At 36.0% G+C, this 24,924-nt stretch overlaps 1 protein-coding gene across 1 annotated transcript; it reads right to left on the reverse strand.

The window, feature by feature from the left end:
* Positions 1-506: 506 nt before the first annotated feature.
* Positions 507-21,363, reverse strand: LOC116126844 (transcription termination factor MTERF2, chloroplastic-like). The gene is made up of 2 exons (XM_031412522.1): positions 21,062-21,363; positions 507-2,401 (listed from the first exon to the last, which is right to left on the reverse strand). The coding sequence occupies exons 1-2, from the start codon at positions 21,175-21,177 to the stop codon at positions 1,327-1,329; spliced, it is 1,191 nt and encodes a 396-aa protein (XP_031268382.1). The 5' UTR covers positions 21,178-21,363; the 3' UTR covers positions 507-1,326.
* Between the last annotated feature and the right edge of the window lie 3,561 nt (positions 21,364-24,924).

Raw genomic sequence — 24,924 nt, forward strand, 5'->3', positions numbered from 1 at the left:
ATGATATATTGAAGAAATTGAAAGCTCGTTTGAACAAAATGGTGCTTGGTTGGGATGAGATTGAGGATCTTAGCAGTATTGATGAAAAGAAAGTGATTCATGCTGGGAGCCCAAATCTTGATACGCCCTGAATCTTAAGTTCATAAATTCTTAGAATTGATTGCACTATACACCTTTTTACCCGCCACAATAAATAATTGATTTTCAATTTACTGATTTTAAAAATAGTGCGAAATTGTTTTTCTCTAAGCTCTTTCCCACAAGGAATTTAACTTCACCACTGCATACCTGAAATCCGCCTCCAGTGCAAGGGAGATTGATAGAATATTGAGAGTACAATTATACGTGAGCACACATCAACCAAACAAAGAAGTTGCACAAGCAAAAATATCACAGCATCATATCTATAATATTGTTCAAGTCAGTCAAACTCATTCATCTCTTTCTCTGACCTTCAAGCTTCACAAACAATCAAATGCAAATTGGAAAGCGATGAAAACAGTGTTGCTCTGCAGAACTAACTAAAGTAATTCAACATTGTTCAATAAACTAAAAAGTTGAAATGTACTAATCACCAATTAGAGATTATACAATCGTTTTAGGCTTGGAAAGTTGACATGCTACAGTTTGCTGGAAGAAACACAAATATTCATATCCAGAGCCTGAAAGCCTTCCTTCCTTTGATAGATATTAATCAAATTCAAAAACCTGGTCCAAGTATTTTCTCACAAACCTATCCAAGAATAGCTTCTCAGCAGGTTTTACACATGAACTTAGGCTCAAATTTTTTTTTCACCAACCCCTTTGATTGCAGAACTTTAATAACCAAACACCTTCGGATTACCCTCTTTTCCAAACTCATTAGGAAAACGTCTGGAGACAAGGCAATATCTGTGGACTGCCAACCCATCTTGTTCACAAGAAAATCCATTACATTCATTATTTTGATTTCAGAGGCATTCATAAAATTGGGCCATTTTCTGAAAACCAACATAATGTCCTCATCAGACCATCCACCCCCTGAAAACGTCCAATTTCTGTTCCAGAGTTCATTGACTCATTACAACAAACACCTTCATCGCATGGATGAACCCACATTTCTGAGATTTGTATAACATGATTTAATCATTACTTCCTCCTGTGTGTTTTCATCAACTTCATTCATTTCAGTTTGTCCAATTAAACAATGAGAACTGATACAAGAAGCTCTAGGCTGTATTCAGAGCTGAATAAGTTCAGGGCCAAAGGCACTCACATTAACAAGCAACAATAAAAAGAAAAAAACCAACAAATAACAAGCTACAGTTGGTTTGTCTCAGGTTTTTGCTAAAATCCAATGCCCAGTTCTGAAAGATCAACTTTCCCTTGATATATATCAAATAGTTGTGGAACCTGTTCCTGATACTTGGACAAGAAATTGTCTGCGAAGCGCTTTTCAGAGGAACTCAGCACATAAGACAAACCGAATTTTTTCTTAATCAAGTTGTTCAACAACAAAACCCATAAAACCCTGCATCTCGGGATGATTCTCTTCTCCAAACTATAAGCTAAAGCCATAGGTGCTCTAGCAATTGCTGAAGGTTGCCAACCCATCTTGTTCACATAAAAGTCCATTTTGGTATTTATATTCTCCACAGACAGAGTCATACATCTGGGATGGCTTCTAAAAGCTAACCGGAAGTCATTCTCAGACCAACCACAACTCCTGTAAACCTTCAGTTTTTGTTCCCAGGAATTGTCAGTCATGGTCGTAACTGCTACAAGTGCATCAATAAATGCACTGGTTGAAGGATTGAATCCCATGTCGATAACCTTCTTGACACTTTTATCAAACTTTTCAGAACTTTCACACAATACACCGGGATTTGAGGTGACCAAAGTTGAAATACCTGATTGTGTCACTCCAATTCCTTTCAAGGCAGAAATATTGGGTACAACTTTCTTTTGCACATCATGCAAACAATATACCCACTTATAAATATTGACAATTTTTTCATTGTTGGAAACCAAACTCTTGAGGAAATTGTAATTAGGAATAATTTGTTTCTCTAAGCTCTGGCACAAAATAGTAGGGTTTGAGGACAGTACAATCGCAAGGTCAGCACTAGAAATCCCCACGGAATGGAAAAACTCAAGCTTGGGTAAAAGAGTTTCCTCAACCCTGCCTACAAGCAATTTCGGTTTTTTTTTAACTAGTTTGGATATGTGCGCATTGGTAAACCCATTTTTCCTGAGAAAGCCAAGTACAGAATCTGGCTTTTCTGGGGTTTCAAAAGCTACTTTCTTTGATAAAGAAGTAGCAATTTCTGGGGACAACCCACATGAGTTTATGAAATAAGACACTGTGAATGAATGTTGTTTTTCTCTATCATGTGCCACAACTTCAACCGATGAGAAAGATTTAGAAAAAAGTGATGTATTCTGCAAAACAAAACTCAAATGGATCGACGAGTATGCCACATTTCTCCAATTTGGGACTAGTTGAAATTGCAGTCTTTTGCAGCACAAAGGAAACATGACCAAATCAAATAAAAATTAAGAAGAAAAGCAAGAAAGTACTCACGAATCGTTTCAAATTTTCAGCTTGAACTGGGTATTTGATTGCGAATCTGTATATAAATGGCCTCGTAGAATTACAACACAGATTTGGTAAACTGCTTTTAGGGTTTTCCCTTTTCAATCTTGCGTTATTGCTCTCCATCACGAGACGTGACTCATTTAATTAAGAGAGAATGACGATTCCCCACCCAAGGTTTGGCGTAATTCATTTCGCACCCAAAGACTTTGAGAAAAACAATTGCCCACCCATCATTAATAAACGTCTGTTAAATTTAACTGAAGATGGATAGGATGGTAAATTCACTAGAAGCTTTAAAATCAACGATTTAAAATTTTCTTTCTTGGTCCATGGACCGTGTATCAAAGTTTCCCAAGGATAAGATTCTTTTTGCTTCTCCAAACCCAAACCCTATTCCATCATGAACTTCTTTAAATCCGTTTTTTTCCGATGATACTAATTCGGTGATCCCCAACCAAAACCCAACTCCAAATCCTCCAACACTAAATTGCTACCAGATGAACAAAACCCAGATCCAACACTCCTCCCAAACTCCAGCTTAGCAATCTGTAGGAGTTTGGGACAAGTCTAAGAAAGGAACTTGAAGTGTCCCAAGGATCCACAGGGATAGTTGGTACCGTCATTGACAAGTTTGGAAACACCGTTTTGAAAAAGATGACCCAAATCATCTCTCACGATAAGGATGTTATCCAAGCGATTGATCTCATTAATCTAATAATAATACTAATCAAAATAATAATTGTGGTAATACAAACCGTATAGTCGTTTTGATGCTCAGGTTCATGCAATTCAAGGAGATATAAATAGGTATTGTGAGGAAGTTGATGATTTAGATCAATATAATTAGTGGAAATCTAGGATTGTTTTGGATATGATGAATGAGGAAATTGAGAGCATGTTTTTGGGTGAGAAAAGTTTTTACACCATACCTTAGCCGGAAAATTGTCATTCTCTCTCAAAAATAACTGTAATTTTATTGTTAATTAAATTCTTGATTACATCCCTAATTAGATATGAAATTTAAAACACATAATTTAAGATAAATTTTCATAACCTTTTTAATTGTAATTATAAAAAAAAGATGTATTCATAATTTTATATTTAATGAAATATTAAAATGAAAATTTCTATAAAAACCTTGTCATGTTGTTGAATTTATTCTTTTAACTAGAACTCTATCATTGTGTTAAGATCTAGAGGGTGAGGAGTCTTGGGTAGACGGATTTTATGTGGGGTAGACCTCTCAAAAAGATTTATTAGACTGAATGAAAGAGTTTAAAAGTAGAGGGATCTTGACTGGGGTGTCGAGTGGCTCGATCCGGCTCTGCTCATTTACAGTGCATAGGAAACTCACTTGTTGGAAAAGGATGACCGTCAGCTTAGTGATTCGATGATAGCAATGAAAGGGTTGTCAATCAATGGATAAAAATTACTCTAAAAATAACTAGTTAATCTTTCTTAAGAGTTCATTAATGGAAAAGTTTCGCATTTCAATGTATACCGTTTGTCATCCAACGTTGTAGCACATCCAAATGTTTAGGTTATTCGCCTATAAAGTGATACATGAGTTGAGTTCAGAATACCGTGATATAATATAGTCCACATATGGGGTGGTGTTATTTAAACGAAGATTGCAAAAGTTTTATATTGAATTCCAAACCAAGTGATCGATCAAGGAAATGTAATGTTCAATTATACTCTGTTAAAACAAATTAAAAAACTAGAACACAAGATGTGTCTCTGAAGCACTTTTCAGAGGACATCAGCACACAAGACAGACTAAAATTCACTCCAAAATATAGTTCTAATTAAGCAAAACACTACCTATCAATGCCCTTCACCGATGTCCTGAGTCTCAATAAACATATCTTCTCTTTCCCACAAGGAATTTAACTTCACCACTGCATACCTGAAATACACCTGCAGTGCAACGGAGATTGATAGAATATTGCTTATGCAGGAGCACACATCAACCAAACAAAGAAGTTGCACAAGCAAAACCACATAATTCTTCATCTACTAGTCAATAGTCATGTAACAAATTAGCTTAAAAGTTTACAACATTCTAAATATGAACTAAAGTATACAATCAAATGCAAATTGGAAAGCGATGAAAACAGTGTTGCTCAGCAGAACTAACTGAAGTAATTCAACATTGTTCAATACACTAAAAAGCTGAAATGTACTAATCACCAATTAGAGATTATACAATGGTTTTAGGCTTGGAAAGTTGACATGCTACAGTTTGCTGGAAGAAACACAAATATTCATATCCAGAGCCTAAAAGCCTTCCTTCTTTTGATAGATATTAATCAATTCAGAAACCTGGTCCAAGTATTTTCTCACAAACCTATCCAAGAATAGCTTCTCAGCAGGTTTTACACATGAACTTAGGCAATACATCAGGAATCTTAAGTTCTTAAAGTTCTTAACGAATAGGGCTGGTTAAGACCGAGCGCTCGAGCGAGCCGGCTGTCGCTAAGCTGACCTAAGGCTCGGTTATCGATAAGTGAGCCGGCTTGACTTAAGCTCGTGAGACCAAAACGAGCCAAGTTCGAGCCATTCAAGGGCCTCGGCGGTCAGAGCTCGGAGCGCGGCCGCCTGGCTCTGAAAAAACAGGAGGGGTTTTTACGAGAATTTTGAGCACTATTGGTATTAATTGAAATAAACTGCCAAACAAGTTGTAAAAAAAGATAACACAATGGCCCCGTTATTAAACTCCCCAAATAGCCAAAAAAAAAATCCAGTCAGTAGTGGAACCATTGCCGTAACACATCTGCTCGAAATTCAAACCCACCAACGTCCGTTGACTTTATAAGATCTTGTTCATCCTCGTCAGCTTTGCGGGCTCTCGGGGGATTGATAGTGCATCTTCGTCGGACCTTACGCGAACAAGCACGTGGATCCTTGCGTCATCATTGTCATCTTCGGTCGGTATTTCATTAGGTGTCTGAGATGTCTTCGTCGGTTCGGCCTACATCATTCGTCCAGATCTAGATCCCGTCATTCGTTGTGCTCGTGTTGAGTCGATTCTATCATCGTCAGATCTGAAGTTTTCTCACGGTTCGTCACATCTGTCGTGGGATTTTGGCGATGGCTATCACATCCCGACGTGACAAAGATCTATAATATCTCACTGACTTTGCAGTGTATGCATATTAAGTTCAGACATTCCATAATGAGAAAAATCGAACTACGCTCTGCCAAGATTTGAAGAAGAGCCCCCTAAACCTTGAAGAATGAAGAAAAATAAAATAAAAAAATGATTTTGATTTTTTTTTATTGATAAATAATAAATAATTAAAAAGAGATTATCGACCTTCTACCACAAAACAACATGAAAAAATGTAGTAGCATAGATGCTCCCAATTTAATCAATGACCTAAAAAAAGAAAACAAAATGATTTGAGATGGCTCGCGCGCGTGGCATCGCCACATCGCGATTAAGAGACGGTCCGAAAATCTGACTTCCACAGATCCCCATCCAGTACCGATCTGAGCGAGTCTCAGCAAGATTACTCGCTCATACATTCTGTCCGCTTACTTCAGTCTATACTTACTTCTTTCTCTCCCGCAGTACCGAGCTCACTTAAGCCAAGAAACAAACCAGACTCACATAGGCCCGTAACCACCCTACCTTAACGAATTGATTCATTTCCTAATATGGAGGTGCTCCTTTTACCTCCATATTAGAAGAGGAAGAATTGAGTTGGGATATGAGCGAGAGGACAGAAGAAATTTTTATAGATAGTTGATTTTTCAACTTCCACTAAATTTATGATTATGTTTTCTTTGTAAAGTTAATAGATAGATCATAATAATGATGAAAAAAAAAAAAATTCCAAAGTTTTGGGTGAGAAAAAGTTTTCCACACATACTTAGGCTGAAAATTGTCATTCTGTCTCAAAAACAATTGTAATTTTATTGTTAAATTTCTTGATTAATCCCTAATTAGATACGAAATTAAAACACATAATTTAAGAAAATTTTCATAACCTTTTTAATTTAATTATTAAAAAAAAAAAGATGTATTCATAATTTTATTTTAATTAAATATTAAAATGAAAATTTCTATAAAAACCTCATCATGTTGTCGAATTTCTTCTTTAACTTAAACTCATCATTGTGTTAAGATCTAGGGTGTGAGGAGTCTAGGTAGATGGTTTTTATGTGGGGTATACCTCTCAAAAGATTTATTGCGAATGAAAGAGTTAAAGTAAAGGGATCTTGATGCTGGTGTCGAGTGGCTCGACTCCGGCACTGCTCATCTACAGGAATAGGAACTCACTTGTTGGAAAGGATGATTGCGGCTTAGTGATTCGCGATGATAGCAATGAAAGGGTTGTCAATCAATGGAAAAAATTACTCTAAAAATAACTAGTTAATCTTTCTTAAGAGTTCATTAATGGAAAAGTTTGACACTTCAATGATACTACGTTTGTCATCCAACGTTGTAGCACATCAAATGTTTAGGTTATTCGCCTATAAAAGTGGTACTGAGGTTGAGCTCATAAATATCGCTGATATAATATACTAGCACATATGGTGTGGTGTTATTAATTAAGAAACGATTGCAAAAGTTTATTATGAATCCAAGACCACACAGTGATCGATCAAGGAAAGTATGTGCAGTTCATACTCTGTAAAACAAATTAAAAACTAGAACACAAGATGTGTCTCTGAAGCACTTTTCAGAGGACATTAGCACACAAGGCAACTAAAATTCACTCCAAAATATAGTTCTATCAAGGCAAAACTCTACCTATCACAACCCTTCACTGATGTCCCGAGTCTCACAAAAATATCCTTTTCCCACAAGGAATTTAACTCACGATGTCCTGAGTCTCCATAAACATGTCCTGATACCTGAAATGCACCCCCAGTGCCATGGAGATTGATAGAATATTGCAATTACAATTGTACGGAGCACACATCAACCAAACAACAAGAAAGTTGCACAAGCAAAAATATCTATAATATTGTTCAGTCAATCAATACACTCATTCATCTCTTTCTCTGACCTCCAAGCTTCACTGTACATTTTACTAGCAGGAAGGGCTTGTTAGAAACTTTAGGACCCAGAGCAATCACAAAACCACATTATTGACTAAACTACACACTGAAATGTAATAACCACCACTTAGAGATTATACAATCGTTTTAGGTTTGGAAAGTTGACAGCTACAGTTTGCTGGAAGAAACACAATATTCATATCCAGAGCCTGAAAGCCTTCCTTGCTCTGATAGATATCATCAATTTCAGGAACCTTGTCCAAGTATTTTGTCACAAACCTATCCAGAATACCTTCTCAACAAGGTGTACACATGCACTAGCTCAAATTTTTCTTCACCAACCCCTTCGAGTGCAGAACTTTAATTACCAAACACCCTAGGATTACCCTCTTTCCAAATTCATAAGGAAAACCTTTGGAAACAAGGCAATATCTGTGGACTGCCAACCCATCTTGTTAATAGAAAATCCATTCCATTCATATTTTGCTTTCAGAGGCATTCATACAAATGGGCATTTTTTGTTGAACACCACATAATGTCCTCATCAGACCACCCCCACCCTTTGAAAGGTCAAATTGTTCAAAGTTGATTCAGTCATTGAGACAAACACTTCATTGCATGGATGACACCACATTTCCTAGGATCAAAACCCATTTCAGAACCTTCTTGAAATTTTTATCGAACTTCTCACGTTTTTGGAGGACTATAGGGATCAACTGTTAAAATCAATGCAATAAATGGCACGCGGGCATTCCAAGTTCTGTTCAGGACTGCAAGTTTGGGAGACACATTCTTTGCCAAATCAAACGTAAAGAGCCATGATTCGTTTCTAAACGATTTAATAATATTAGCATCAGAGAGTGGCACACTTTTGAGGAATTTAAGTTAGGAATGAGTGGTTCTCCAAACTGTGACCCAAAATAGCAGGAGTTGAAGAGCAAACACTCGCAAGCTCAAAATCTGTGATCCCCAAGATTTGAAAAACTCAAATTTAGGCAAAATGACCTCTCAGGATTGGCTAAAGTAAATTAGGGCCATTCTACAATTTTGGTTATATGGGCAGTCGTAAATCCACTGTTTCTTAGAACTTTCAGGACCGAATCTGGTTGTTCAGCAGATTGAAGTTGATTCTTTTGGAGACAGATTTTGCTATTTCTGGGGACAACCCACATGAGTTTTATGAGGTATGACACAGTACATAAGTAATCCTCTCTAACTTGTTCGATTTTGGTGGAGAATGTCTAATGCCAGTGGGCAACAACTAAACACAAATCCCCATGATTAGAGCCTAAATTTGCACTACAGACTGTAAATATTTGGTCAAACTTGAGCATTACTAGCCTTCTATACAGATAACCACACATCATATCGGTGAAAGTGTTCGCTCACTAGCTTGTGGAAGCGAAGAAGAAGACACTTCCGCTAACTAGTGTTAGGAGCAAATGAAAATGAAAAATTCGTGTTATTACACACAACAAAATATTCCTGGATATGAAGCCAGTTGAAAATTATTTTCTATGAGAGCTTCAAATAATCATAGAATATCAGAGAAAATTTTCTTCACCTCAAGAACGGCTAAACCTAAGCGCAAAATTGTACCCAGTGCAGTTAAGGCAATAGACACAAATTGTGAGGACTCACTAAAGTTTTTTAAATTCATGACTTGGGTGATTTTAGGCAAATAAAATTTCGGGCATTTTTTAAGACCATCTCAAGTTCAAATTTAATTAAAAGGTATGAAGTTTTAAAGTGTTAACTGAATAGCCTTATTATTGATAAGGGTAATTAAACATGATTATGCATAATTAGGATTAATGAAATATTGTGTAATCTTTAAAAATCTCTAGTTCCCAAAAACCCGAAATTCTTGCAAACAAACCCCAACACCTTTTTCTTCCTCCCACCATTAACGCATCCTACCTGATGCTGTTTCTTCTTAGCTCGTCTACATCTTCTTTTCCTATTTCCTCACATCTCTTCTTCCTCATTCCTCTATATCTTGTTCCTCCTCATTAATACTTTCTTCTTCTTCACCATTAACATCTTCTTGCAAAGATCCTCCTCCTCCTCTTGACGTTTTGTCTTACATTTTATATTTAGATTACAAAGTTTTATATAAGGAGGGTCTAGGTTGATTTTGATTTAGTTGTTTTTAGGTTGTTGGGTTGTGTTTGATGTAATGCAAGTAAAATGAGTGAAATTTGTTGAATATTTTCTTGCATTATAGGTAGCTGGGGGTGGGTGGTAGCACCGATTGTAGTGGAGATGGCTGAAAATATGTTCTAGATCTTGGATCGCTTAGCAATCTGGTATATCACCTAAGCGATCTAGTATAGTCTGGTATATGGTAGCAGATCGCTTAAACTGATCTGGTAATGATAGAAGATCGCTTAAGCGATCCGGTATAAGTCTGGTATATGGAGTAGATCACTTAAGCGATCAGTATATATGGAGCAGATCGCTTAAGCAATCAAGCTTATTTGTACTAGATCTGAATCGCTTAAGCGATACACCAGATCGCTTAAGCGACTCTCCAATGCTTTTTAAAATCTGTCAACCCTTAATATATTGGTTAATAATTTTTTTTTCTTTGCATTATAGGTACTGGCTCTATTAGACATGAGACGTTGTTTTGGGTGTTGAATATTTGGTGAGTGGCTAGACTGTGTTTCGTTATTTGTTCACTAGTTTCTTCTTGGTTGTATGTCATCTTTTGTGGTGCATTAACACTGTTTTATGTCCTTGTATTTTCAACTATGCCATCAAGAAAAAAGATGAAATCGAGAGAGTTGCCAAGGCCAATTGTTGAAGACTTATTAGTGAATCATAATACAATTTTAATAGTTTTGGAGGAGTACTTTATGAGATTCCCTTTTTGGTTTCATGGACTGTTATGAATGCTTTGTTGTTTCAATTTTTATTTGACAATTGGATATCTTTTCGTTTGAAGTTTTGAATAGATGATAGTAAGTGCTTCTAGTTACTTAATTGTTGCTTTTATTATGCTACTAATTCATTCAATATTGAGTGTTATTGTACATATAATTCATTCAAACGTAAAGACCGAAGAATTCTTTTCACATTCAAACGACAATAATTATAATAATAAAAAAAGACTAAATATTAAATAAACATTACGGAATTATTTCTCACTCAAACGTTCACATATACAAAGATTGAGGAGAAAAGAAGCCAATGTGGCCTGGTCGCTTAAGCGACGTAGGCTGTCGCTTAAGCTATCATGGCTTATCTATACTAGAGACACTTAAGCAAACGCTTGACACGCTTAGTGATTGTGTATTGAGAAGGATATTCTAGTCAAAAGGAAAATTACTTTGATGCTTCTCGCCACTATGTTCCCCCCACAGCACCAAGCTTTATCCTACCGCTAAAAATATACCTTGATCTGCACTTAGCGAGTCACGCTCTCCCTCTAACAACTTATCAAACCCAGTCCAAGGCACTGGCATAAGCTGCCCATGCTGGTACCAAGCCAATTGTTTTTATCTCCTCATCCTTGATATTGTGACACGTCCTCCTGACGGCCGAAGAAATTATTATTCCGTAATGTCTCCCTATTAATGATTTAGTCCGTTGTTATTATTTTAATTAATATTAATTATTTTTCATTTCAATAGAATGTGACAAAGAACAACTTTCGGTCACCTTTGATCGTAGCGCACCGTACATATAAACATGAAGATCTGTTTATCTATTAATTTTGTAGTCTGGCAAGAAAGTTTAAATATATAAAACAGATTAATATTGATCATGAAAATTGAACTACATGCTACTTTGAATCTTTCACTCATGTAGACAAAGCCAAATCGACCGGCGATATTTACAGCTTAATGAGGCTGTAACATTTACTGCACACAATGTCTATGTCTATGTTTAAGGAACATAGTGTTAATATAGGACGGTAAAAGCACCACCTAATTCTAATATAATTATTATAATATAACGGTTCCATTGGTCCAATGAACGAATCAGACAACCCACTCTGACCCTATGTTTCACACTATAGCGTAAGCATTTAGCTCACCATATATGTTTCTACGTACTCACCTCAAAGAAACTAATTTAATTGAAAATATATACTACGGTCATGGGCTCCACTGAACGACATGATACACCCCTGATCTATGTTTACTATAGACGTAAACATTCACCGAACCAATATCAGGTTTAATATAACCGTTTAAAATAACTAATTTAATTAAAATAAATTAACGGTCATGGTCCACTGAATGAAGCGTACACCTGATATGTTTAACTATAGAAGTAAACATTCTACACCATATATGTTTTACTATAGCCATTAAAAGAAACTAATTTAATTAAAATATAATAACGGTCATGGTCCACTGAACGAATCGTACCACTTGTATGTTTTAATATAGACGTAAACACGTTACACCCAAATATGTTTTAAGTAACGTAAAAGAAACTAATTAATTAAATATAATAACAGTCATGGTCCAATGAACGAATCATACACTGATATGTTTAATATAGACGTAAACATTCTACACCATATATGTTTAATATAGCCGTAAAAGAAATAATTTAATTAAAATATAATAACGGTCATGGTTACTGAACGAATACACCTTGATATGTTTAATATTAAACGTAAACATTCTACACCATATGTGTTAATATAGCTATAAAAGAACTAATTTATTTAAAATATAATAAACGTCACTGATCCATTGAAGAACGTACACCTAATATGTTTCATATAGACGTAAACATTCTATACCATATATGTTTAATATAGCCATAAAAGAACCAAATTAATTAAAATATAATAACGGTCATGGTCTACTGAACGAATCGTACACTGATTAGGTTAATATAGATTAAACATTCTACACACCAATATATGTTTAATATATGCGCGAAAATGAACTAATTAATTAAAATATTAATAATGGTCATGGTCCACACTGACAGAATCGTACACTGATATGTTTAATATAGATGTAAATATTCTACAACAATAGATGTTTAATATAATCGTAAAAGAACTAATTTAATAAAATATTAATAATGGTCATGGTCTATGAATGAATCGTACCACCTTATATGTTTAGATAGCCGTTACATCACTGAACACGACTACGTGACAAATACAAAAAAATAATCCGAATAAACATAGATCGCTTAAGAGATTTCATTTCAGCTTAAGCGATCCCTTATCTTTAGACTTAGTCAATTAGGAGATTGGTGTATTATATGTTATCGTTAGGCGATTTACCGTTTACACTTGGTGATTAAGCGATCTATGATCTTACGGTCACGAACAGACAAAAATATAAGTGCCCGAACACGACGGTTAGTGTTTATCTATCGCTTAAGCGATCCTTTGCTTGAACCTTGGTCGTTAAGCAATTACAAAATCGCTAGTGCATGTACGAGGACATAACTTTTACCCCAGATGAGTCGATTAAGCGATTTTGCTTTTACTATGGTTTGCTTCAAGCGCTTATGCGATCACGAACAAGACAATAACTAAGTGCCCAGATGCGACGCGTTATACGTGTTTGTATATATAATGCTTAAGGCAATTACTTTTGCGTTTATACAATGCGTACGCCTTTAACATGAGTGCCGCGATTTTTAAGCGATCATGTTCGAGGGAGAATCAATTTGCCTAGATGCACGTTGCGCTTAAGCGATTCTTCGCTTTACTTCTTGGTCGCTTAAGCGATCATGTCCGACGCTTGATACCGCCATGATTTTTATGGTACCAGGGACCATGGTCAATTACAGTGATGGCAAGATCATCACTGCACCATCTTTCGGCTCAGGGCTCACCTCCCATTTGAAGAACAACACATCACTCACACACACAAACAACCTCCCTATGGCCTCCCTTGGCTTCCTCGTCCTCTGGAGCCTTAAAACACCACTTTGACTGTCAACTAGTACAAAAGCAACATGACCCTAAAACAAACAAACATCCTCAACCACAAATCAGCTAGAAGAACACACACAATCACAGACAATTCATCTTCTTCCACTCCTAGTTGGAATTTGCATCGGTCCCTTTGTTAGTTTCAATTTCAACTCTACACCTCCCTTGTTCCGTCGGCCAAAATGTCTTCTATTGGGCGCCTTCTCACCCCTGGTGGAGCAATTCAATCATCGAAAGTTGCTCCACGCACTTTTCTTCTCCATTTTTGGTAGACCCAATGGTGCCTACAATTGGGGAGTGGATGAGTTTTTTTCTGTTTCTTTGAGGATCTCAGCCATTATAATTTAACCAGGAATGGCAGGAATGAACAAAAATGCAGAGAGCAAAGAAAATTGAGAAATATGCAGAAAATTGGAGACAGAAAAAAAGAGAGCAGAGGAAGGTGTTTGACCTGTTTGACAAAGAGAAGTTGAGAGAAAGTGTTTGCCTTTTTCAAAATTTAAATCAACTTCTTTATTATTCTCTAACCCACAAATGTTTAAATCCTTTCACCCTAACCATTTTGCTGCTTTAATTACACTTAAGTGTGCCACCTCATATTTTTAACCCAAAAAAAAAAAAAAAAAAAAAAAAAAAAAAAAAAAATTCCCCCCGCCATCCCAGTTTCCATTTAACAAAATGGCCATGAAACATTTTTGATTTTTTTTTTTTTGGGTAAAAAAAGAGTGGCATACTTAATGTAAAGCAGCAGCAAAAAGGAGATTAGGGTGAAAGATTAAACATTTGTGGGTTTAGAGTATAATAAAGAGAAGTGATTAAATTTTGAAAGGCCAATAATTTCTCTCCGATCCTCTTCTCAAAACGGATTCAAAACTACCCTTACTCTCTCTTTTCTTCCAATTTTTTGCACATTTCTCAATCTTTGCTCTGCGCATTGTGCTTCCTTTGCCATTCCCGATTAAGATTAATTGGCTAAGATCCTCAAAGAAATAGAAAAAAAAAAACCCATCCACTCCCAATGAGGCACCATGGATCTACCAAAAATGGAGAGAAGAAGTAAGTTGCGGTGCAGTGAACTTCCGGACTGAAGCTAGTGCTCACCAGGAGAGGGATGGCTGGCGACAGAAGACATTCTACTAGCGAAACAAAGGAGGGCAGGAGTTGAAATTGAAATTGAAGAGGAGGACGCCGACGCAAATTCAAGGCGTCGGACATCATCGTTAATCGCGACCAAGAGTAAAAGTGAAGAATCACTTAAACGATCGTGCATCTGGGCAGAAGTTGATCGGCTCGGACATGATTGCTTAAGCGACCAAGGTTAAAAGCAAATGATCCCTTAAGCGATATAATAAATCGCTTAAGCAATCGTGCAATCTAGGCATTTTGTGTCTTGTTCGGGTCGCTGAAGCGATCGAAGATTGCTAAGCGCCCAACAGTAAAAGCGATACCTAGATCGCTTAAGCGATCGTACATCTGGGCAGAAGTTGATTCTGCCCTCTCGGACATGATCACTTAGCAACCAAGGTTTAAAAGCAAAGGATCGCTAAGCGACTTGTAATAAATCCATTAAGCAATCGTGTGTTTGGGCACTATTGATTGTCTTGTTTGTGAGCGCTTAAGCAATCGAAAATTGATTAAAACGATCGTAGATGCTTAAGCGAAGCAACAGTAAAAGTGATACCTAGATCGCTTAAGCGATCGTGCATCTGGAGCAGAAGTTGATTCTACTCGGACATGATCGCTTAAAGCAACCAATGTTAAAAGCAAAGGATCGCTTAAGCAATCTGATAAATGCTTAAGCGATCGTGCGTTCGGGCATGTATTATTGTCTGTAACGCTTAGAGATCGGCTACGTCGACAATAAAAAGCGAAGAATCACTTAAGTGATACCCAGATCATTAACAAGATCTGTGCATCTGGACAGAAGTTATATCTCGCCTCGGACTGATTGCTTAAGCGATTATAAATCGCTTAAAGCGCACCAACAGTTAAAGCAGAGGATCGCTTAAGCGATATAATATACGCTTAAGCGATCGTGCGTCTAGGCACTTATTTATTGTCTTGTTGTGATCATTTAAGAGATCTACAATCGTTAAGCGACCATAGTAAAGCGAAGAATCGCTTAAGCGATACACTTAATCGTTAAGTGATTGTGCATCTAGGTAGAAGTTTATTTGCCTCGAACATGATCGCTTAAGCAATTTGTAGTCGTTTAAGCGACCAAAGTTAAAAGAAAGGATCGCTTAAGCGCATAGAATAATCGTTAAGACGATCGTGCGTCTGGGCATATTGATTTTGTTTGTCATGATCGCTTAAGGACCAAGTGTAAAAGTGTAGAATCGCTTAAGCGATAACAATAAATACAAACAAGATTCTTAAGCGACTAAGTCTAAATACACAGGATCGCTTAAGCAAGAAAGTGAAATTCTTAAGCGATCCAGTGCATTCGGATTATTTTCTTGTATTTCCTAGATCAGTTAAATGGATTAACGCTATCTTAGAACTATAAGGTGTATGATTCGTGGCAGTGGACCATGACTATTATATATATTTTTAATTAAATTAGTTCTTTTACGGCCATATTAAACATATATGGTATAGAATGTTAAGTCTATATTAAACATATAGGTATACGATTCGTTCAGTGAACCATGACCGTTATTATATTAATTAAATTAGTTCTTTACGGCTATATTAACATATATGGTGTAGAATGTTTACGTCTATATTAAAAATATAGGTGTACGATTCATTCAGTGGACCATGACCGTTATTATATTTTAATTAAAATAGTTTTTTACGGCTATATTAAACAATATGATGTAAAATGTTTACGTCTATATTAAACATTTAGATGTACGATTCGTTCAGTGGACCATAACCGTTATTATTTATTAAATTAATTCTTTTACGTCTATATTAAACATATGTCCATAAAACATGGAAAAGAAAAATTGAAGTAAATTACCAATCCGCTTAAGCGACCCGATCCCATATTTAGCCTTTGTCTACAGAGTGCACAGCAGATGGTTGCAGAGTTCAATTTTATATATATATATTACTTTCTTGCCAAGAACTAACAAAAAATAATAGAATAAAAATGATCTTTCCGTTTTACGTACGGTGCTGATCGACAAAGACCGAAGTGTTCTTTTCACATTCATTGAAATGAAAAAAATAATTAATAATTAATAAAAAAGGACTAAATATTAAATAAACATTACAGAATATAATTCTCACCGAAGTATCGTTACATCGCTAGTGATCTAGTACAATAAAGTACTGACGCTTAAGTGATCTGCTGCAATATAACTGTGATCGCTTAAGCGATCTGTGCCATATACCAGACTATACCAGACGCTTAAGTGATCTTTTGTCAATAAAATGCTAAGCGAATCTGCTACCATATACCAAACTTATACCAGATCGCTTAAGCAATCCATCATATCCAAAAAACAATTTTTCAGTCATCTCCACCTACAATCGGTGCTATCATCCTTAGCTCCACAATGCAAGAAAATATTCAACAAATTTCACTCCTTTCAACTGCATTACATCAAACACAGCCCAACAACCTAAACAACTAAATCAAAATCATAACCCAAACCCCACCATTAAATCTTTGTAAATCTAAATATAAAATGTAAAGAGGAGATACACCTACTTAAACAAAATGTCAGGAGGAGGAGGAGGAGATCTTGGCGGAGAAGATGTTAATGGTGGAGGAACAAGAAAGTGTTAATGGCAGAGGAAGAAGAGAGTAGAGGAGGAGGAAGAAGAGATGTAGATGAAGAAGAAGATGCAGAGGAAGAAGAAGATGTAGACGAGGCTAAGAAGAAACAACAACCATGGTAGAGATGCGCTAATGGCGGGAGAAGGAAGAGAAGGTGTTTGGGTTTGTTTGCAAGAATTTTGGGTTCTTGAGAACAAAGTATAATTTTAAAAGATTACACAATACTTCATTAATCTTAATTAAGCACTAATCATGTTTAATTACTCTTAATCAATATAGGCTATTTAGTTAACACTTTAAAACTTCATAGCCTTTAATTAAATTTAAACTTGACATGGTCTTTAATAAAATGCCTCAAAAAAAAAAAAAAAATCAAAAACCTTTTCAAGGCCATTTTGCTAAACAGAACTTGGATGTCCAGGGAGTAAATTTCTCTGAAATTTCGTTAATGTTTAACATTTGATTACTGTAATTTGTAGATGCATCTAAGAATGTCAAATATGATATGATTCTTCCTCAAAGAACGCCAATAATATAAGTTGGTATTAATATTACATCTTCTCTAAACCTGAAAGAAAAAAGTATTAATTAACTAGCTTTTCAAAAACCCATTTTGAATGCCTCTCAAGCAAACCGTGTCCAGTATTTGACCCAATCGGTTATTCCATTTAACTTATTTACAATTTTCCTTTCTTTGCTTGTTATTATTCTTCAGAGGAGTCAAAACTATGTCAGTAGTCCATTTGATAATTACTCTTAGAATAATTAAACAATGAGAACTGATACAAGAAGCTCTAAGCTGTATTCAGAGCTGAATAAGTTCAGGGCCAAAGGCACTACATTGACAAGCAACATAAAAGAAAAAAAAACAACAAATAACAAGCTAGTTGGTTTGTCTTAGGTTTTGCTAAAATCCAAGCCCAGTTCTGAAAGATCAACTTTCCCTGATTATATCAAATAGTTGTTGAAGCTGTTCCGCTGTACTTGAACAAGAAATTGTCTGCGAAGAGCTTTTCAGAGGAATTCAGCACATAGACAAACCGATTTTTTTCTAATCAAGTCGTTCAACAACCAAACCCTGAGAACTCTGAACTCAGGGATATTCTCTTCTCCCACAGAAGAGTTAAAGCCACAGAGGTTCTAGCAACCGCTGAAGGTTGCCAACCCATCTTGTTCAGAAAAAAGTCCATTGGTATTTATTCTCCATAGACAGAATCATACATCTGGGATAGCCTTAAAAGTTAACCAGAAGTCATTTCAGACCAACCCCAACTCCATAAACCTTCAGTTTTGTTCCCAGGAATGTCTGTCATGGCCATAACTGCTACAAGTGCATGGACAAACGCACTGGTTGAAGGATTGAACACCATCTCGATAACCTTCAGTTTTGGCTATGATATATTGAAGAAATTGAAGCTCGTTTGAACAAAAATGGGCTTGGTTGGGAGAGATTGAGGTAGCAGCGGATTGATGAAAAGAAAGTGATTCATGCTGGGAGCCCAAATCTTGATACGCCTGAATCTTAAGTTCAAAATTCAGAATTGATTGCACTATACACCATTTTACCCGCCACAATAATAATTGATTTTCAATTTACTGTTTTAAAAATAGGTCGAAAAGTTTTCTCTAAGCTCTTTCCCACAAGGAATTTAACTTACCACTGCATACCTGAAATCCGCTCAGTGCAAGGGGATATGTAGTATATGAGATGACAATGTACGTCGCAGCACACATCTACAACCAAAACACAAAGAAGTTGGCAAGCAAAGATACACATCATATCTATTAAAAATAAGTCAGTACACCAATCTTCATCTCTATTCTCTGACTTCAAGCTTCACACAAATACAAAAATGCAATAAATTGGAAAACGATGAAAACGTGTTGCTCTGCAGAACTAACTAAAGTAATTCAACATTGTTCAATAAACTAAAAAGTTGAAATGTACTAATCCCAATTAGAGATTTTACAATCGTTTTAGGCTGGAAAGTTGACATGTACAGTTTGTGGAAGAAACACAAATATTCATATCCAGAGCCTGAAAGCCTTCCTTCCTTTGATAGATATTAATCAAATTCAAAAACCTGGTCCAAGTATTTCTCACAAACCTATCCAAGAATAGCTTCTCAGCAGAGGTTACAAATGAACTTAGGCTCAAATTTTTTTTCACCAACCCCTTTGATTGCAGAAACTAATAACCAAACACCTACGATTACCCTCTTTCCAAACTTAGGAAAACGTCTGGAGACAAGGCAATATCTGTGGACTGCCAACCCATCTTGTTCACAAAAAATCCATTACATCATTATTTTGATTTCAGAGGCATCATAAATTGGGCCATTTTCTGAAAACCAACTAATGTCCTCATCAGACCATCCCCCCTGAAAACGTCAATTCTGTTCCAGAGTTGCTTGACTCATTACAACAAACACCTTCATCGCATGATGAACCCACATTTCTGAGATTTGTATAAACTGATTTAATCATTACTTCTCGTGGTTTATCAACTTCATTCATTTCAGTTTGTCAATTAAACAGAGAAACTGATACAAGAAGAGCCTAGGCTGTATTCAGAGCTGAATAAGTTCAGGGCCAAAGGCACTCACATTAACAAGCAACAATAAAAAGAAAAAAAACAACAAATAACAGGCTACGTTGGTTTGTCTCAGGTTTGCTAAAAACCAATGCCCAGTTCTGAAAGATCAACTTTCGCTTGATATATCTCAAATAGATGTGGAAATGTCTGATACTTGGACAAGAAATTGTCTGTGAAGCGCTTTTCAGAGGAACTCAGCACATAAGACAAACCAAATTTTTTCTAATAAGTCGTTCAAAACAAAAACCCATAAAACCCCGCATCTTGGGATGATTCCTTCTCCAAACTATAAGCTAAAGCCCTAGGTGCTTAGCAATTGCGAGGTGCCAACCCATCTTGTTCACATAAAAGTCCATTTGGTATTTATATCTCCCAGAACGAGTCATAATACTGGGATAGCTTCTAAAAAGCTAACCGGAAGTCATTCTCAGACCAACCAACTCCGTAAACCTTCAGTTTTTGTTCCCAGGAATTGTCAGTCATGGTCGTAACGCTACGAGTGCGTCAATAAATGCACTGGTTGAAGGATGAATCCATGTCGATAACCTTCTTGACACTTTATCAAACTTTTCAGAACTTCACACAATACACAAGGATTTGAGGTCACCAAAGTTGAAATACCTGATTGTGTATCCAATTCCTTTCAAGGCAGAGAATTGGGAACAACTTTCTTTTGCATATCATGCAAATAAGTTGCTCGCTTCCAAACATTAACAATTTTCATTGTTGGAAACCAAACTCTTCAGGAATAATAGATAGGGATAATTGTTCTCTAAGCTCTGGCACAGAATACCGGGGTTTGAGGGAAGTACATTCGCAGGTCAGTACTAGAAATCCCCACGGAATGGAAAAACTCAAGCTGGGTAAAAGAGTTTCCTCAACGCGCCTACAAGCAATTTCGGTTTTTTTTAACTAGTTGGATATGTGCGCATTGGTAAACCCATTTTCCTGAGAAAGCCAAGTACAGAATCTGGCTTTCTGGGGTTCAAAAGCACTTTCTTTGATAAAGAAAGTAGCAATTTCTGGGGACAACCACATGGTTTATGAAATAAGACACTGTGAATGAATGTTGTTTTCTCTATCATGTGCCACAACTTCAACCGATGAGAAAGATTTAGAAAAAAGTGATGTATTCTGCAAAACAAAACTCAAAATGGATCGACGCGTATGCCACATTTCTCCAATTTGGACTAATAGACTTCAACCGATGAGAAGGATTTAGAAAAAAGTGATGTATTCTGCAAAACAAAACTCAAATGGATCGACGAGCATGCCACATTTCTCCAATTTGGGACTAGTTGAAATTGCAGTCTTTTGCAGCACAAAGGAAACATGGCCAAATCAAATAAAAATTAAGAAAAAAAAAGAAGAAGAAAAGCAAGAAAGTACTCACGAATTGTTTCAAATTTTCAGCTTGAACTGGGTATTTGATTGCGAATCTGTATATAAATGCCCTCGTCGAATTACAACACAGATTTGATAAACTGCTTTTAGGGTTTTCCCTTTTCAATCTTGCGTTATTGCTCTCCATCACGAGACGTGACTCATTTAATTAAGAGAGAATAACAATTCCCCACCCAAGGTTTGGCGTAATCATTTCCCACCCAAAGACTTTGAGAAAAACAATTGCCCACCCATCATTAAGAAACGTCTGTTAATTTTAACTGAAGATGGATAGGATGGTAAATTCACTAGAAGCTTTAAAATCAAAGATTTAAAATTTTCTTTCTTGGTCCAAGGACCGTGTAACGAAGTTTCCCAAGGATAAGATTCTTTTTGCTTCTCCAAACCCAAACCCTACTCCATCATGAATTTCTTTAAATCCGTTTTTTTCCGATGATACTAATTCGGTGATCCCTAACCAAAACCCAACTCCAAATCCTCCAACACTAAATTGCTACCAGATGAACAAAACCCAGATCCCAACACTCCTCTAAAACTCCAGCCCAGCAATTTGCAAGAGTTTGGGACAAGTCTAAGAAAGGAACTTGAGGTGTCCCAAGGATCCACAGGGATAGTTGGTACCTTCATTGACAAGTTTGGAAACACCGTTTTGAAAAGGACGACCTAGATCATTTCTCACGATAAGGATGCTATCCAAGCGATTGATCTCATTAATCCGATAATAATACTAATCAAAATAATAATTGTGCTCAGGTTCATGCAATTCAAGGAGATATAAATAGGTATTCTAAGGAAGTTGATGATTTAGATCAATATAATAAGTGGAAATCTAGGCTTGTTTTGGATATGATGAATGAGGAAATTGAGAGCATGTTTGAACAAAATGGTGCTTGGTTGGGATGAGATTGAGGATCTTAGCAGCATTGATGAGAAGAAAGTGACTCATGATGGGAGCCCAAATAGAGCTGACTTGAGGAAGCGACTGCATGTTGCAAAAGAAGAGGAAGACTTGAGTTGGGATATTGAAGATGAGGATGAGCCAGTTAAAGCACCATACACCATGAATCTTAAGTTCTTAAATTCTTAGAATTGATTGCACTATGCTCCTTTTTACCTCCATATTAGGAAGAGGAAGACTTGAGTTGGGATAATGAGTAAGAGGACGAGAGAAAAAATTTTAAGTAGTTGATTTTTCGGCTCCCACTAAATTTACGATTCTGTCTTTCTTCAATTAAAGTTAATAGATAGATCATAATAATGGATGAAAAATTGTATTTTTTCCAAAGTTTTTGGGTGAGAAAAGTTTCCAAATCAAGTGATCGATCAAGGAAATATAATGTTCAATTATACTCTGTTAAAACAAATTAAAAAACTAGAACACAAGATGTGTCTCTGAAGCACTTTTCAAAGGACATCAGCATACAAGACAGACTAAAATTCACTCCAAAATATAGTTCTAATTAAGCAAAACACTATCATCAATCCCCTTCACTGATGTCCTGAGTCTCAATAAACATATCCTCTCTTTCCCACAAGGAATTTAACTTCACCACTGCATACCTGAAATACACCTGCAGTGCAATGGAGATTGATAGAATATTGCTTATACAGGAGCACACATCAACCAAACAAAGAAGTTGCACAAGCAAAACCACATAATTCTTCATCTACTAGCCAATAGTCATGTAACAAATTAGCTTAAAAGTTTACCACATTCTAAATATGAACTGAAGTATACAATCAAATGCAAATTGGAAAGCGATGAAAACAGTGTTGCTCTGCAGAACTAACTGAAGTAATTCAACATTGTTCAATAAACTAAAAAGNTAGCCTTTTAATTAAATGTAAACTTCAAATGTCTTTTTAATAAACTCCCCCGACAAAAACGCACCGTATATCTGGATCCATTGTCTTATGTGGCTCATTTAGTTAAAAGAGAATAACTATTTCCCACCCAAGGTTAGGAAGCATTACTTTCCAACCCAACAGCTTTGAGAAAAACAATTTCCTACCCATCGTTAAGATGCCTTTATAAACTTTAACTAAAGAAGGACCGGATGCAAATACACTAAATATGAACTAAAGTATACAATCAAATGCAAATTGGAAAGCGATGAAAACAGTGTTGCTCTGCAGAACTAACTGAAGTAATTCAACATTGTTCAATAAACTAAAAAGCTGAAATGTACTAATAACCAGTTAGAGATTATACAATCGTTTTAGGCTTGGAAAGTTGACATAATACAGTTTGCTGGAAGAAACACAAATATTCATATCCAGAGCCTGAAAGCCTTCCTTCCTTTGATAGATATTAATCAATTCAGAAACCTGGTCCAAGTATTTTCTCACAAACCTATCCAAGAATAGCTTCTCAGCAGGTTTTACACATGAACTTAGGCTCAATTTTTTTTTCACCAACCCCTTTGATTGCAGAACTTTAATAACCAAAACCCTTCGGATTACCCTCTTTTCCAAACTCATTAGGAAAACGTCTGGAGACAAGGCAACATCTGTGGCTTTCCAACCCATCTTGTTCACAAGAAAATCCATTACATTCATTATTTTGATTTCAGAGGCATTCATAAAATTGGGCCATTTTCTGAAAACCAACATAATGTCCTCTTCAGACCATCCCAACCCCCTGAAAACATCCAATTTCTGTTCCAAGTTGATTGACTCATTACAACAAACACCTTCATCGCATGGATTTTTATAACATGATTTTATGGATTTTACTTCCACCAGCACCTGTTTGGAAACTTTGTATACTTATATTTATACTAGTTATAGTAGTATAAGTATTAATGTTGAGCCTCTCCTACAAGTTATATTAGACTTCTATGCCAAGTGGCAACGCAATTATTATTTGCATGGACTCTTGGATATATATAACTTTTATTAACTCTATGCTGTCAACAATGACGACAATGTTCTATTTTAATGTTCTATTTTAATATTCTATTATTTCAAAATTTATAAAACACTCTTAATTTAATTATATTGTGATGTTCACTGTACCTTCTCATCCGACCACATGTATACCGTTTGTCAACCAACGTTGTAGTACATCCAAATGTTTAGGCTATTCGCCTATAAAGTGGTACATGAGTTGAGTTCAAAATATCGTCATATAATATATAGTCCACATATGGTATGGTGTTATTTAAAAGAAGATTGCAAAAGTTTTATATATAAATCCAAACCAATTGATCGATCAAGGAAATGTAATGTTCAGTTATACTCTGTTAAAACAAATTAAAAAAAACTAGAACACAAGATGTGTCTCTGAAGCACTTTTCAGAGGACATCAACACAGAAAAAAGACTAAAATTCACTCCAAAATATAGTTCTAATTAAGCAAAACACGACCTATCAATCCCCTTCACTGATGTCCTGAGTCTCAATAAACATATCCTCTTTTCCACAAGGAATTTAACTTCACCACTGCATACTTGAAATGCACCTCCAGTGCAATGGAGATTGATAGAATATTGCAATTACAATTGTACAGGAGCACACATCAACCAAACAAGGAAGTTGCACAAGCAAAAACATCTATAATATTGTTCAAATCAATCAATATCACTCATTCATCTCTTTCTCTGACCTCCAAGCTTCACTGTAATTTGCTAGCAAGGAAGGGCTTGTTAGAAACTTTAGGGACCCAGAGTAAAACA

Source organism: Pistacia vera, unplaced genomic scaffold, assembly GCF_008641045.1.
Source record: "Pistacia vera cultivar Batoury unplaced genomic scaffold, PisVer_v2 Contig184, whole genome shotgun sequence".
In the NCBI taxonomy this organism is placed as follows: Eukaryota; Viridiplantae; Streptophyta; class Magnoliopsida; order Sapindales; family Anacardiaceae; genus Pistacia; species Pistacia vera.

Excerpts from the sequence above, each read along its gene's own strand:
- LOC116126844 (XM_031412522.1), bottom strand. The coding sequence starts at position 21,177 with ATGTTTCCTTTGTGCTGCAAAAGACTGCAATTTCAACTAGTCCCAAAT. Across the intron at positions 2,402-21,061 it reads AATACATCACTTTTTTCTAA|ATCTTTCTCATCGGTTGAAG; the intron begins ATCCTTCTCATC and ends ACTTTTTTCTAA.